The 15663-nt window shown below is 43.3% G+C and overlaps 1 protein-coding gene across 1 annotated transcript; it reads right to left on the bottom strand.

The window, feature by feature from the left end:
- Nucleotides 1–13745: 13745 nt before the first annotated feature.
- Nucleotides 13746–14684, bottom strand: LOC110563043 (olfactory receptor 10C1). Its single transcript, XM_021659984.1, has one exon. The coding sequence runs from the start codon at nucleotides 14682–14684 to the stop codon at nucleotides 13746–13748; it is 939 nt and encodes a 312-aa protein (XP_021515659.1).
- Nucleotides 14685–15663: the final 979 nt, after the last annotated feature.

Genomic DNA, 15663 nt, shown 5'->3' with positions numbered 1-15663 from the left:
CTGATTATTGTGGGCATGTACTTAAATGCTCCTGTTCTTCACATAGAAATGTAACTTTGTAACAGGAGTTAAATACACAGAGTGATTTGAATGGTGCCTGGCACTCAGCAGGTGAGTGTCAGCTGTTATCCCTAGGTTATAAACCAGTGTATGCATTTTTGTTTTCAGTGTTTGGTACTTTTTGGTTGGAAACTGAACTGAGGGCCTCACGGATGTTGAATATATATCCCCCAACTGGTCACACAGTGAATCACACCTTTGGCCTTGAGAAATAGTTTTGCTTTTCAAGACAGTCTGATTATGCAGTCTAAGCTGGCCTCTAACTCAGAATTGTCTTGCTTCCTTCCATCTTGAGTGCAGAGATTACAGGTGTGTGTTTCTGGACCACTCCTGCTCCAGGAAACGAGTGGAGACAGAATTGATGTGAAAATCGATTTCCCTTTCATATACTAACTTTAATATTCCCTTGACTGGAAGTCAGGCAGTGTCCACTGTCACAAAGTTTGCAAATGATATAAAATTTTAACTCAGACCTGACTAACTCCAAGGTCTTGGCTTTATAGGTTCTTGGCTTTATATGCTAGACTGTGGAAGATGAAAGGACATACAAAGCCTTCTCTTTATTTCTAGACAACTTTACAGCATTGGAACATAGATAAAATATTAGACATGGCATTTAACTTTGTGAAGTAGTGGTGGCTAGAGGTGTTGAATTACAAAAACTCAAATTCTTCAGTATTGTGATTTCATAACCATGTATCAGTATAGCTAGGCAAGTCTGAAATCCTTTAGCTTCAGACATTAAAACAGGTACACACTAATACAATTTCACAATGTCTTTGTGTTATGCACAAATTCCCAAGAACACAGTCATAACACACACACACACACACACACCACTGATGATTTTTCAGAAGGCAAATCTGTTGTAAATTGTATAACATGTCTTTAAAGGCTCCCTTGATTTTCTAGACTGTGACCCCGCGCTGCAAAAACCATTTATTCTCAGGGCAATGTAACACACTTACCTTCATGTCTGGCCCCTGTTTTAAGACTGAGTTTTCGTGGGTGTCTTGCTTGTGTTCTGGATTCTGTGGTTTTGAAATGAGAGGGAAAGGTTAACAAAAGACGAAAATACTTGGCTGTGTTGGCTGCTGGAATGAGTAGCTGAGATAAGAGCCAGGCATTCCAGGAATTAGACAAGGGGTGGGTGCCATCCTGTTCAGCAGATAAGTAAATAAATGATTTGGGAAAAGGAAGCACAGGTGACTGAGGGTACAGAGGCAGAGGAGGTGGGGGCCGTTACTGCAGAGCCCTGTGAGGGTACAAACAGGACACAAGCTTGAGTTTTGTGGTGGTAGCTGGTGACTGCACTGAAAACATCCTAAAATCTAATGGGAGAGAGCAGGGGAGAACATTGACACCTCTTCTCACAAGAGAAGAAACAGAGGAATCTGCTTTCCCTACTCCTTAGAAGAGGGGAGGCAGCTCTGGGAATCTGTGTCTCACTCCCATAATTAACATTTTTCATGGAGGTGTCCAGAGAGACATTCCCTAAGGGAACGGAGGGGAAATCCTGGAGAGACCGTCCTTTCCGGGCACTGTGTCTCTGGCAGGGTGTTGAGGCTAGAGGCAGCATGTTCCTCTTATTGTCATTTTTACTCTGCTCATTCACTGACTGACCTGCTGACCTGCAAATACGTCATGTCTGTATTCAGCCTTAATCTACCTAACAATCCCAATTCCATGCCCAGACCTGACAGAGTGGAAGGAGAGAACTGACTACTGCAAATTTCCTCTGACTTCCTCATCTGGGCTATTGCACACACATGCCCACACCCCACTACCACTGCACACACAAGTACACAGATGTAATGAGATGTTTAAAAAATGATGACTATTACTGTTTGGGTAAACTCTAAGTGTATTTTCACTTTTTAATGTTTTCTTGGTTTTGGCATGTATTTTGGCAGAACAGTTGCATGATAGGACATGTGACCAAAACTGATATATCCAAGGGTAGCACATCCTTGAGGGGAATCCAAGGTTTTATTTTTAATCTATATGGTGTAATATGATGTGCCTTTTGGTGAATGGGATCCACTATATGTACAAAGATGCCCCTCAAATAGTTAATGGACTAGAGCAGCAGTTCTCCATCTAAGGGGCTACAAGCGTCACCTAAGACTATCTAAAACAGACAATGTGTTTCATAACAGTAGCAAAATTACATTTATGAAGTAACAATGAAAATAATTTTATGGTTAGGAGGTCACCACGATATGAGGGACTATTTTAAAGGGTCACAGCCTTAGGAAGGTTGAGAATCACTGGGCTAGAGAATATGTTTTATTTTAATCTATAAAACATGTCCTGCTTACTTTTATGTTGCTGTGACACAGCACCATGACATTAAAGGTAACATTAAAAAAAAAGAGTTTATTGGGGGCTTACAGTCACAGAGGTTTAGGGAGGTGGGGAGGGCCGAAAGGGAGAGAAAGAGAGAGGAGAGAGAGAAATGGCATAGGCTTTTGAAACCTCAAAGCCCACCCCCAGTAACACACCTTTAACAAGGCTATACCTCCTAACCTTCCCTGAGTAGTTTCACCAACCAGAGACCAAACAGTCAAATATCTGAGCTTATGAAGTCCATTCTCATTCAGACCACTACAGCTGTCCAGCAATGGTGACACAGGCCTTTAATCCCAGCACTACAGAGACACATGTAGGCGGATCTCTGTGGGTTCGAGGCCAGCCTGTCTACAGAGCTAGTTCTAAGACAGTTTCAAAATGCTGCCTCAAAAAAAAAAAAAAAAAAAATCAAGAAAAAAAAAAAAAACAATTCAAACCACCACAGTCACTATCCTGAAAGTAGCCAAGTATGGGTCAGCATTGTAGGCAGGCTATGCAAGCGGTGGCTTAGAGTCTACTGTGGTTGAGAAGACAAACAACTGAGGTTGACCTCTCTGTTTAGAAAGAGCCTGGCCATGTGAGGAAGGAGTTATAATGTGAAAACCACATGTAGATGGTATGTTCCACATTTTGCAGGAAAGAAATGGAAAAGGGGGATGATAAGATAGGCACATTGTCTGGTCATGCTGACACTTCCGGTTGTCAGGCCTTGGGGAAAGAGAACAATTAGATATGCGGTAAGAGTCTTGCCTGGGATCCAAAATCTTAGAACATGTGGAAGAGTTAGACAGTAAGAAAAAGCATGTAAAATGACAAGAAACATCTGAGATCCAACCGTTAATACAGAGGAGGGCAGGAAAAAAAAATCTGTGAGTCAGCATGCAGACAGGGCCTTAATAATGACTCAGCAAACCAGGCTATGATAACTGGGACCTTTCCAGCATCTGAACTTTTTTCTTTTATTATTATTATTATTTATTAAAATTTATTCAATTTGTATCCCTGCTGTGGCCCCCCTCCCTCATTTCCTCCCAATCCCACCGTCCCTCCCTCTTCTTCCTCTATGCCCCTCCCCTAGTCCAATGATAGGGGAGGTCCTCCTCTCCTTCTATTTGAACCTAGCCTATCAGGTCTCATCGGGACTGGTTGCATTGTCTTCCTCTGTGGACTGGCAAGGCTATATCCCACAGAGGGAGGTGTTCTGAGAGCAAGCAAGCCACTGAGTTCATGCCAGAGAAAGTCCCTGGCTCCTCTTACTAGGGACCCTACTTGGAGACTGAGTCTATGGGCTACATCTGAGCTGGGTTTTTAGGTCCTCTTTCTGCATTATCCTTGGTTGGGGTATCTCTTCAGGGCTCCCAGGGCTCAGTTTTTATGGTTCTGTCAGCCTCCTTGTGGAGCTCCTGTCCCCTCCAGGTCTTTCTGTCTCCTCCTTCTTTCATAAGATTCACTGCACTCTGCCCAAAGTTTGGATATGAGTCTCAGCCTTTGCTTCGATACTTTGATCAGTAGAGTTTTTGAGTGATAGGCTCTGTGATAGGCTCCTGTCCTGTTCCCTATCTTCTCCTGCTTCTGAAGTCTATCACATTTGTCCTTCTGAATGAGGATTGAGCATCTTCGCTAGGGTCTTTCTTGTTTAGCTTCTTTAGGAGTATAGATTTTAATATGTTTATCCTATATTTTATGGCTAACATCTACTTATAAGTGAGTATATACCATGTGTGTCTTTCTGCTTCTGGGTTACTTCGCTCAAGATGATCTTTTCTAGGTCCCACCATTTGCTTGCAAATTTCTTAATTTTCTTGTTTTTAATAGATGAGTAGTATTCCATTGTGTAAATGTACTACAATTTCTGTATCCATTCCTTTGTTGAGGGACATTTATGTTGTTTCCAACTTCTGGCTATTACAAATAAAGCTCCTAAAAACATGGTTGAGCAAATGGCCTTGTGTAATTGAGCATCTTTTGGATATATGTCTAGGAGTGGTATAGCTGGATCTTGAGGTAGCACTACTCCTAATTGTCTGAGAAAGCACCAAATTGATTTCTAAAGTGGTTGTTCAAGTTTACATTCCCACCATCAATGGAGGAGGGTTCCCCTTTCTCCACATCCTCTCCAGCATGAGTTGTCACTTGAGTTTTTTATATTAGCCATTCTGATGGGTATAAGGTGAAGTCTCAGGGTCATTTTGATTTGCATTTCCCTAATGGCTAATGAGGTTGAGCATTTCTTTAAGTATTTCTCTGCCATATGATGTTCCTCTATTGTGAATTCTCTGTTTAGCTCTGTACCCCATTTTTAAATTGGATTACTTGATTTGTTGCTGTTTAACTTCTTGGGTTCTTTATATATTCTGGATATTAGACCTCTGTCAAATATAGGGTTGGTGAAGATCCTTTTCCAGTCTATAGGCTGTTGTTTTGTTCTGATGACATTGTCTTTTGCTTTACAGAAGCTTTTCAGTTTCATTAAGTCCCATTTATTGATTGTTGCTCTTAGAGCCTGTGCTGTTGGTGTTCTGTTTAAGGAAGTTGTCTCCTGTGCCAATGAGATCAAGGCTCTTCTTCACTTTTTCTTCTAACAGGTTTAGTGTGTCTGTTTTTATGTTGAGGTCTTTGATCCACTTGGACTTCAGTTTTGTGCAGGGTGATAAATATGGATCTTTTTGCATTTTTCTCCATATAGACATCCAGTTAGACCAGCACCATTTGTTGAAGATGCTATCTTATTTCCATCGAATGGTTTTGGCGTCTTTGTAAAAAATCAAGTATCTGTAGGTATGTGGGTTTATTTCTGGGTTTTCTATTCAATTCCATTGATCCACCATTCTTTTTCTATGCCAGTACCATGCAGTTTTTATTACTGTTGCTCTATAGTACAGCTTGAGGTCAGGGATAAAGGTACCTCCAGATTGTACAGGATTGTTTTAGAAATTCTAGGTTTTTTTGTTTGTTTGTTTTTCCATATGAAATTGAGAATTGTTTTTTCAAGTTCTGTAAAGAATTGTGTTGGTATTTTGATGGGAATTGCATTGAATCTGTAGAGTGCTTTTGGCAGGATGGCCATTTTCGCTATGTTAATCCTACCAATCCATGAGCATGGGAGCTCTTTCCATTCTAATAGCTTCTTCAATTTCTTTCTACAGAGACTTGGGGTTTTTTTTCATAGTGGTCTTTCACATCCTTGGTTAGAGTCACACCAAGGTAGTTTATGTTATTTGTGGCTATTGTGAAGGGTGTTGTTTCCTTAATTTCTTTCTCAGATCTTTTGTCTTTTGTATACAGAAGAGATACTCATTTTTTTTTTTTTAGTTAATTTTGTATCCAGCCACTTTGCTGAAGGTGGGTTTATCAGCTGAAGGAGTTCTCTAGTAGAATTTTTGGGGTCACTCAAGTATACTATCATAACATCTGAGAATAGTGATGCTTTGACTTCTTTCTTTCTGATTTGTACCCCCTTGATCTTCTTTAGTTGTTTTATTGCTCTAGCTAGGACTTCAAGTACTATGTTGAAGAGATATGGAGAGAGTGGGCAGCCCTGCCTTGTCCCTGATTTCAGTAGGATTTATTTAAGTTTCTCTCCATTTAGTTTGATGTTGGCTATAGGCTTGCTGTATATTGTCTTTACTATGTTTAGATATGTGCCTTGTGTCCCTGAACTCTCCAAAACTTTAAACATTAATGGATGTTGAATTTTATCAAATGCTTTTTCAGCATCTAAGGAGGTGATCATGTGTTTTTTTTTTCCTTCTGTTTGTTTATGTGGTGGATTACATTGATAGATTTCTGTGTATTGAATCACCCATATCTGAACTTAAAAAAAATTAGCACATATATATTTGACTTATATATAATTTAGTACATATGTAAACATATATGTGTATCCACACATATAAATGTATATATACATTTATATGTATATATGTATATATATGTATGTATATGTATACACACACACACACACACACACATATATATATATATATACACACACACACATACACACATATATATTTGAAAGAGGGTCTTATGTGTAGCTTTGGCTGGCTTGGAACTTGCTATGTAGTCCAAGCTGGTTCTGAACTCATAAGGATCCATCACCTATCTCTGCCTTTCAAATGCTGGAATTAAAGGCATATACACTATTCCTAACTCTGAACCCCCTTTTTAAAAAGAAGAAAAAAAGATTTGTTTCTTTATTATTTGTGTAGTATTCTGCCTACATGCCAGATCTCACTATAGATGGTTGTGAGCCACTGTGTGGTTGCTGGGATTTGAATTCAGGACCTCTGGAAGAGCAGCTAGTGCGCTTAACCTCTGAGCCATCTATCTCTTCAACCTCTCTACAAGGAGAGAAACAGAACCAAAAAGTCTGAGCCTAGGGGTCTTTTGTGAGACTGATACTCCAAACAAGGACCATGCATGGAGATAACCTAGAACCCCTGCACAGATGCAGCCCATGTGTCCAAGAGGGTTCCCTAGTAAGGAGAACATGGACTGTCTCTAACATGAACTCAGGGGCTGGCTTTTTGATCACCTCCCCCTGAGGGGGGAGCAGCCTTACCAGTCCACAGAGGAAGACAATGAAGCCAGTCCTGATGAGACCTGATAGACTAGGGTCAGATGGAAGGGGAGGAGGACCTCCCCTGTCATTGGACTGGGGAAGGGGCATGGGAGGAGAAGAGGGAGGGTGAGATTGGGAGGGAATAGAGAGGGGGCTACAGCTGGGATACAAAGTGAATAAACTGTAATTAATAAAAGTAAAATAACATTTTTTAAAAAAGAAGAAAAAAGAGATGTGAAAAAAAGTATTCTTTGAGAATTTGCTTAGTCTGAGCAGAAGTGACCCATCTCTTCTTCTTCACTCTTAGTGGGATTTTCCCAGCAAAGGTCTGGAGCAGCAGTAGAATGGGAGTGGAGCAGAGGGAGTCAGGTTGTGTGTGGTCTACATTTCCAAGGATGGATGGTGACCAGAGAAGTCTCCAGAATTCAGTTTCTCCGCTTATCTTGCATCTGCTCTCTCTCTTGGCCACCAGGAGGACTGAATCACTGGGGGGACATCTGGGAAAGGAGATGGGAGTAAACAACTGGCAGCTAGCATGACCTGCTTCCCCACTTTGATAGCTTATTGGACTATCTGGTCTCCTTCATGGGTGATATTAAAGATGGAAATTATGGATCCCCTTTTGTGTTATCCCCCTTAAATTTCTACTCGTCTTCTATTTCCCAGTGACTGTTGGGCTGTGAAGCTCAAGGTCTGTCACTTGATTAGCCCACCAGCTTGTTCCTGTCATTCACGTTTAGTTAGGAATCCTGGATATTGCGGACACCGGTGGCATAGTGTATGGAGATTTCATTCTATTTATACTTTGCTCTTTCTTGGGGTGGGGGAGAGAGGTGATGGGAGTTGTTGCTAGATCATGAGCCTGACATTTTAAGATGCTGTAGCTTTAAGAGAGACTGGATTTGCTTTCTCTAAGGTTCAGGAACATTGTGGGAACAGAAAGAATGTAAGAGCCAAAGAATGGGAAGAAATCCTGTGAAAATCCTTTTTCTGAACATGACGTGGCTGCTGTGTTCATGAAATCACAGCAGTGGTGGTTACTTGAACAAGAACAACAGAAGCCTAGGCCTATTAATATTCCTTGATGAGTGGGGAAGAGGCCTGTGAGACGCCTCCTGTAACCATGAGAAGTTACAGGCAGCCAATGGTATTAGGGAAGGAAATCATATTCCACGTTGATGTAGTCACTGGTAACTTGTCCTTGTTCAAGTACGTAAGTTCCACCTATGTGACTGTAATTAAATGCAATGAAGTGTGGACTCATGAAAAAGACAAGAAGGCTGGAGTGATGTCTCAGCAGTTAAGAGCATTGGCAGCTCTTCCAGAAGACCTGGATTCAATTCCCAGCAACCACATGGTGGCTCACAACTGTCTGTAACTCCAGCCCCAGGGAATCTGACACCTTCTGTCCGCTGCATGCATGAGGCAAGCATGTGATGCACAGACATACATGCAGACAAAATGATCATAGACAATAAATAAATAAATAAGACTTGAAACAAGGAGAAGGAGAATTTGGTAGGCGGGGGAGGGGGTAAGGGAGGATAATGTAGGGGCTGCAGAGATGGCACAGCAGTTAAGAGCACTGGCTGTTTTTTCAAAGGAGTTCATTTCCCAGCAACCACATGGCAGCTCACAGCTGTCTGTAATTACAGTTGCAGGAGATCTGTCAGCCTCATACAGGCACACGTGAAATCAGAACACCAACGTAATAAAATAAATATTTTTTTAAAAAAGAGTATAATGTAAAGGAATGGATTTGAAGTACATTATATGTGTATACAAGAAACTGTAAGAGAGAAAAAAAAGAGAGCAGATTTAGCAGTATGGGAGTGATCTAGTCATGCTTCCCTAACGCCCAGCCCCTCTTCTCTCTTTCTCACGCCTGCTTCAGTAGGGACAACCCCTGTTTTATGAGCCCTAGGTAGCCTGGAATCCCTATTTTCTCTGTTTTCTTGATGTCTGGCATATAGCAACCTACATCATATATGAGCTTGTAGCGAAGCCTTAGATCAGCCACCCGCTCTAGAAACCTGTCGTAAAGGACGCTCTTTGGCTGGGATTCAGACCAAATCCCTACTGTGGTGGTCAATGTTAATAAAAAAAATTTCTTTTCCTGAACTAAATCTCAGCTCCTATGCAAACCACCCTGGAACAAAATCTTTTACTCATTTAAAACATCTGGGTGATCAGAAACTTAAAACAAGAAGCATTTCCTGTCTTTTGTGGGACCTAGGCAGACAAGACGCAGGAAAGAGTGATGATGGAGAACCGGAAGGGCCTTCCTCGGCAAAGCTTAAGGAGTTTCAGTGGTGGGAGTGTCGGGGGTGACAAGCCCCAAGTGAGCGGCCAGTCTGTTGGTCTTTCACCTGGAGTCAGTCTTCCTGGGAATGCAGTTTTTCCCATGGTCCCATGGGCTTCTGTAGTGTTTGTTCCCAAATGCGGTGACTTACCTGCTTAGCCACTGGAGGAGCCATTGTTAAACATGGTTGGTGGAGAGCGTCTTTCCTCCAGCTGACGTATTTGGACCAACTTCACTTGATTGCGAAGTCTTTGGAATGTATTTAAAGTTACTGTTTACAAAAGCTTTTGCTTCAATTTTCGAGAGTCGCCCGTCCTTTCTCAGTACTAACCATACATCGCCTGCGGACATCAGGCGAGTAGACGCATGCTGCCACCATGTGGCTAAATAGTGCAACAACAGCTTTTGTGGTTCTGGAGGGCGCTCACATCTTAAGCATAGAAATACTCTCTTGAGCTCCTGAAGCTTAGGGCAGTAACCCTCAGAGTTTTATCTGGTTTGTACCTTCATCCACACGACAAGCTTTTGCATGTGTAAGTTCTCCGGTGCTGATGTTGCTGCTGCCCTGACAGGTTCTGAGCTATTATTCCATTACCACAGGCTCTCACCTCCTATAGATAAAAAGTGAGTTGGAGTGTGTGCAAACTGTTGAAGAGGTGTCCTGCTCAGCGCAGGGCAATTATTCAAACTGTCTATCTATCTCCCTAATAGGGCATTGGGGTAGCTCAAAACAGCCTTGGGAAAAAATGAAAGGAGATGAGGCTTCTCCTTTCAAGTTCTCTTATTCACTGGGTAAGTGGGGGCATGGACAGAGCTGGACTTGGCTCAGTTATAACTTTGCAAATACCCTTTCTGCTTCCATTGCACCTCTAGATATTCAATTTTTATTTTTTCTGTGATCACTGTCTTGTGTTTTTTTCCAGATCTTTTCCTCTAAGCTAATGGCTTGAGCAACTTGTAGACCTACTGTTTCAGGAGGCTGCACTCTAACATCACCCATGCCGAGGAGAGACATTTTCTGGGGGTGGGCATAGCCAGGCATCCTAAGATTTTGCCTCAGAGGAATTTCCAGATTGGAGGCTGGATGCTTAGGTGCAGCTCACAGACATGAGAGAGGAGGGGTGGTACGGCACATGCTGCACTCGGGAAAGAGGCATCATCTGATGTTTTGTTTTCTTAATTCTGGTGGACCTTGATTGCTGTAAGAAAGCTTCTTTCTGTGTCTTAACTTGCGGACATCTATTGTCTGATGGAAGTGTATGTGAACATAGAAAACATAAATCTTTCTCCTAACCTTATTTCCTGTCTAGACTCAGAATTAATGAATTTGTAACGTTGTTACCTAGTATGTTTACCATAGAATCAAGTGGACATTCTTAAATTTGGCTCAAGGTCCTTTGGCAGCTGGAGAAGAGGCCGTCCTCTCTGATTTTGTCTTTGTAAGAAATTCAGGTACAGGAAGCAGAGGATCCCCAGGAAGACAAGCGCAAAGCTTGTTAAAGTCCTTTAACCCAGCACAGAACATTTAATTCAGACTTCTGCTTATCGTGGTGACATGTGGTGTTTGCTCAGGTCACTGGGGATTTTGTAGCAGTGGAGCTCATAGCCTAGGGCTTCAGTCCTAGGCTATTATAATTTATTATAATTAATTCAGTTTTCTCAGAGACAGGTTTATACAGCTTAAGCTATTCTGGGATCAGAGGCAATCCTCCTGCTGAGACTGTGAGTCATTGTACCCGGCTCCAAGTCTTCAGTCCTAACTTTGAAAATTATTTATTGTGTGTGCTTTTATGGTGGGCATACATGTGCTCATGAACCATAACACATGTGTTGAAGTGAGAGGACATCCTGTGGGAGTTGTTTTTTTCCTTCTATCTTGTAGTTTCTGGGGATTAAAATTAGGTCCTCATGCTTGGTGACAAATGCCATCACTTGATGAGCCATCTCTTCAGTCCCCAGTCTTAGCCCACAAGCCAGGGCTTTCTCCAACCAAAAACAACTCCTGTCTTCATGTGATGTGTCTACTGTACATCTGTGTGTGTGCAACTATATACATTGAGGGCAATGAACACACACATAGTCACAACTTTTCACAAATACTTCATCTGTAAAAGTAAAGAACTGTACAGACCCACACTTTTATCAGCAGGTGGAGGCATGAACTAAGGTCTTACATGATGGGACACTATTCAGAAATGAATATGTCATACACCATCACATGGATGAATCTCAAAACAATTATATTGAATTGAAACAGTGAGACCAAGAAGTCCGCTCACATGAGAATCTAGAAAGGCAAACTGATCTGTAATAATGAAGTGCAGCTGAATGGTTGTTTGTAACTGTAGGGAGGGGCAGAAGGGAAATACTGCAGCAGGGCATGGGGAAACCGCTGGGGGATGTGTACATTGAGGGTTGCGCCGATAGTTTCACGGCGTCTACATACATCAACACTTGTCAGACAACACATTTAAATATATGCAATTTATTATATATTAATGATGAAAAAAGTTGCTAGCAGGATGTAGTGGCTTTTCCTTTAATCCCAGCACTAAAGAGCTTGTAAGTGAAAGGCCATCCTTAGCTGTACAGCAAGACCCTGCCTAAAAAAAAAAAAAAATAAAGGGAAAAAGAAAAGAGAAAAAGGCATTGCTGTCAGGGCAAGAACAGTACTGCTGTTCCTACCATGAAGATGTGAGTCTCATAAAGCTGCCTCTATGATCTTCTCCAATGGAAACTAATGGCGACATGGCAAAGCACCCGTTAACTGGAGAGCCCTCTGAAGGAAGTGGAGTTGGAGGTAACCAGGAGATGGATATGGTGCATTTTAAGTGTTCAGTTTTGCCACCAGCCTCACCCCTGAGTGTGAGAATCCCAGTGATCAGAGGAAAGGCAGTGCTGCAAATCCTTCAGGTATGACTTTCCTTTCTGTTGACATCATGATGGTTATGAGATACCAAAAGTATGCAGGTTTCACTCACTGGTAAAGTGGGGAAGGTCGTGCCATCTTCCTGGGAGCTGGCAGAGTAATCATCTTTGCGTATTTTTCCTTTAGTTCTGGGGACTGAGCCCAGGGCCTCAGGCTCACTAGGCAAGCACTTTCCCGCTGAGCCAGCATCCCCACTGCAAAGGTCCGGGTACTCCCCAAGTTTGTGTTGTCTGAGAACAGCTTCCTAGGTTCCGCACCTTCTCTCCAGACAGGGACTGTCTGGACAGAGTCGCCACCCTGCATTTAGTCAGTTTGACCACAGTGTCAAGCAGAGCCCCAAGAGCATAGAAGATGATGAATAAGTGCTGGCAAAGTTTTCAGTGTTGGAAATAGTGAAAAACGTGGATTTTATTTTACATTTTTTCTTCTTTTAAAATTAAATTAATTGTTTGAGAATTTCATTCCTGTATATAATGCATTCTGATTACTCCCCCTCTCACCATCCTTCAGGAATTTTAATTATTAGTCAGTTCTTAATGTATCATCTTGGTCCTCTGGGAGACGCTTATTTCTTGAGAGAGGATTTTACTCTCTAGCCAGGAACTTGCAGTAGTCCCCCTGCCTCAGCCTCCCAGGCATGGGGCTGGGGAATTGCATCACCAGAACTTCTCATTAATTTGCTCTGTTCTCCATGGGCTCTTGTGCTGCATTGCTGTTATATTCATCTTCAGTGTCCTGGATGTTTTTGGCTTGTCCTACTGATGGGGCACACTTGCCTGCAGCCTTGTATGACATCTTTCTCTACCTCCCTGTGAGTTTCCTAAGGACTAACCTCAGTGACAAAAATATCCTTCTTTCCCCAGCAAAGGCACACACTGTGGAATGGACGTTACTTTCTGTGCAAACCTGACTCAGTGTTAAAAATATTTGTAGAGATGACCAGGTGGCATGGGTCCTCACAAAGCTTCCAGAGAAACTGACTCCCGTGTAATCTCAGCTTATGGATGAAGAGATTGAAGTGCAGAGAGATTATATCATTTGTTTGTGATCACATAGCTAATTAGAAAAATTAGGATTCGAATTCAAGCCAGGTGTGGTGGCACACAGCTACAATCTCAGCATTTGGGAGGCAGAGCCAGGGTTAGGCTCCATACTGTGTTTGAGACCTGCCAGGCTCTGCTAGACTTTGTCTTAGAAAACCCAACACAAACTACATATTTGAATTCAAGTGTTTCGACGTCAATTCTTTCAATCATTGTGCTGTATCAATGTGCATAAGATATAACCTCCACGATCCTTTTTCGATTCCCTTTTACTTTGTTTGGTATGGTTTTGGTTTTTCGAGAGAGCGCTGGTATTAAAGGCATGAGTCACCAGTGCTGGGCCAACTTGTTTTTGTAAAATCAACCCGTTGCAACAGAAGGTAAAACAGAGCGGAGAGAATCAGTGTCTTTAAAGGTTAGTCCAAGTCTCCTCTCCTTTGATTCCTGGTAATTTGAAACCTGGGGTTCTGCTTGGGAGTCATCTCCCACTTCCTTTCAAATCTCCGAGGGCCCCATTTTCTGGATGCTTCTTTTTAGGGCAGCCTTGACATCTGCATTCCTCAGGCTGTAGATGACAGGGTTAAGGATGGGGGTGATCACAGCATAGAAGAGGGACAGCAGCGGGTCCGTGGCTGGGTCGTAGCTGGCCTTAGGGCGGATATAGATAAAGATGGCAGTACCATAGAAGAGCGACACCACTACCAGGTGAGAGGAACAGGTGGAGAAGGCCTTGCGGCGACCGGCAGCCGATGGGATGCGGAAGATGGTGGCCAGGATCCGACCATAGGAGCTAAGGATGAGGCCAAAGGGACACAAGATGATAAGGGCGGCAGCCAGGATTATCTGCAGCTCATTGAGCGACGTGTCTCCACACACCAACTGCAGCACCGGCTGGATCTCGCAGAAGAAGTGAGGGACAGCGTTGGGGCCACAGAAGGGCAAGGAGAAGATGAAGGAGGTGTGACCCAGCCCCACGAGGGCCCCGCAGGCCCACGCTGCGCCCGCGAGCTGCACACACACCCGCCGGCTGAGCAGCACCTGGTAGCGCAGGGGCTCGCAGATGGCGGCGTAGCGGTCATAGGCCATGGCAGCCAGCAGGCAGCACTCGGTGGCACCGAAGAAGAGGAAAAAGAACATCTGTAGAGCGCAGCCGGAACGCGGGATGTGGCGCCGGCCTGTGAGCAGGTGGTGCAGCAGCAAGGGCACTGTGACCGACGTGTAGCAGATCTCCAGCGCTGAGAGGAGGCGGAGGAAGAAGTACATGGGGGACTGCAGCGCAGCGTCTGCGGAGACCAGCGCCACAATGAGGAGGTTGCCTGCCACCGTGAGCAAGTAGACGACTAAGAAGAGGGAGAAGAGGAGGCCCTGCAGGTGGGCCAGGCGCGAGAAGCCCACCAGTACAAACTCAGTCACCAGGGAGGAGTTGGTGCCCATCTTGCCACAGCCTGCGGCCAGGAGGAAGGGGCAGAGGTGACCCCTCTGCCTGGGGACTTCTTTTTTCTTAGGCCACCAGGGCCTTTGAACTGAGGTGTTCAGGCACAGCCATGTTACACGCAGGCAGCCTAGGAGCCTTGGGTCGCGAGTGTGTCTCTATCTCCCGGCGCTGTCCCTGCCCTCAGAAGTGCACACTGAATCCAGACTCCAGTGCACTGGCTTGGGTGGCTCTGTCCTCTCTCTCACTTTTATTTTAGGTTTCAATTATATCCCTGGAAGGCCTAAAGTCACTATGTTCCAAAGCAGTCTGCAATTCACCTCGATCCTCTTGCCTCAGCTTCCAGAGCACTGGGATTACATCAGGTAGCCACCACGCCCAGCCTTTTCATACTTCTCCATTTCCCATTCTTGCTGGGGCGGACATTTCCTTCCCAGACGAACCAGAATTTGATCCGCATTCGGAAAAGAAAAATCCTATTTCAAGTCAAGGGCATTTCTTGTCCTGTTTCCCCTCTAAATCCTTTATCTTTTTCCCCCTCCAATTTGTTTCTCTCCCCTCTCAATGTGTTTCTTCTCTGATCCATTCTTTCTCCCTTTTCTGAAGCCTCTCTTTATTTGCTATCATCTTACTTTAGAGTTCACAGGCTCCATTTGGTAGGCAAAACTCAAATTAATCACCTCTTTGAGCAGCTTCAGGAAATAAAGCTAGTCAGGGGAGCAAAGATCTCTGTAATAAAAATGCAGTAGAATACAAGGCTTTCTTCAGTTGCTCCTCTCTGCATCTTGATGTGTCTCAGATTCATCCTTTTATATCATAATACAAATGAAACTCTCCAGACCCTACACTAAAATATACTAACATGTTGCAGTTCTAAGTACAGAGAGTAAGCTAATAACATCAGAAGCCAAATTCATTCAAGATCACAAATGTATCTGTCATGTATTATATACATATACAAACACCATTACAAATAGCACT

The sequence above is a fragment of the Meriones unguiculatus genome, chromosome 16, assembly GCF_030254825.1.
Source record: "Meriones unguiculatus strain TT.TT164.6M chromosome 16, Bangor_MerUng_6.1, whole genome shotgun sequence".
NCBI classification, from domain to species: Eukaryota; Metazoa; Chordata; class Mammalia; order Rodentia; family Muridae; genus Meriones; species Meriones unguiculatus.
The sequence above is the reverse complement of the archived record's forward strand: the minus strand, read 5'-3'. Positions and strand labels throughout refer to the sequence as shown.

Bases quoted from the DNA above. Each gene is read 5' to 3' on its own strand.
- LOC110563043 (XM_021659984.1), bottom strand. From the start codon at position 14,684: ATGGGCACCAACTCCTCCCTGGTGACTGAGTTTGTACTGGTGGGCTTC.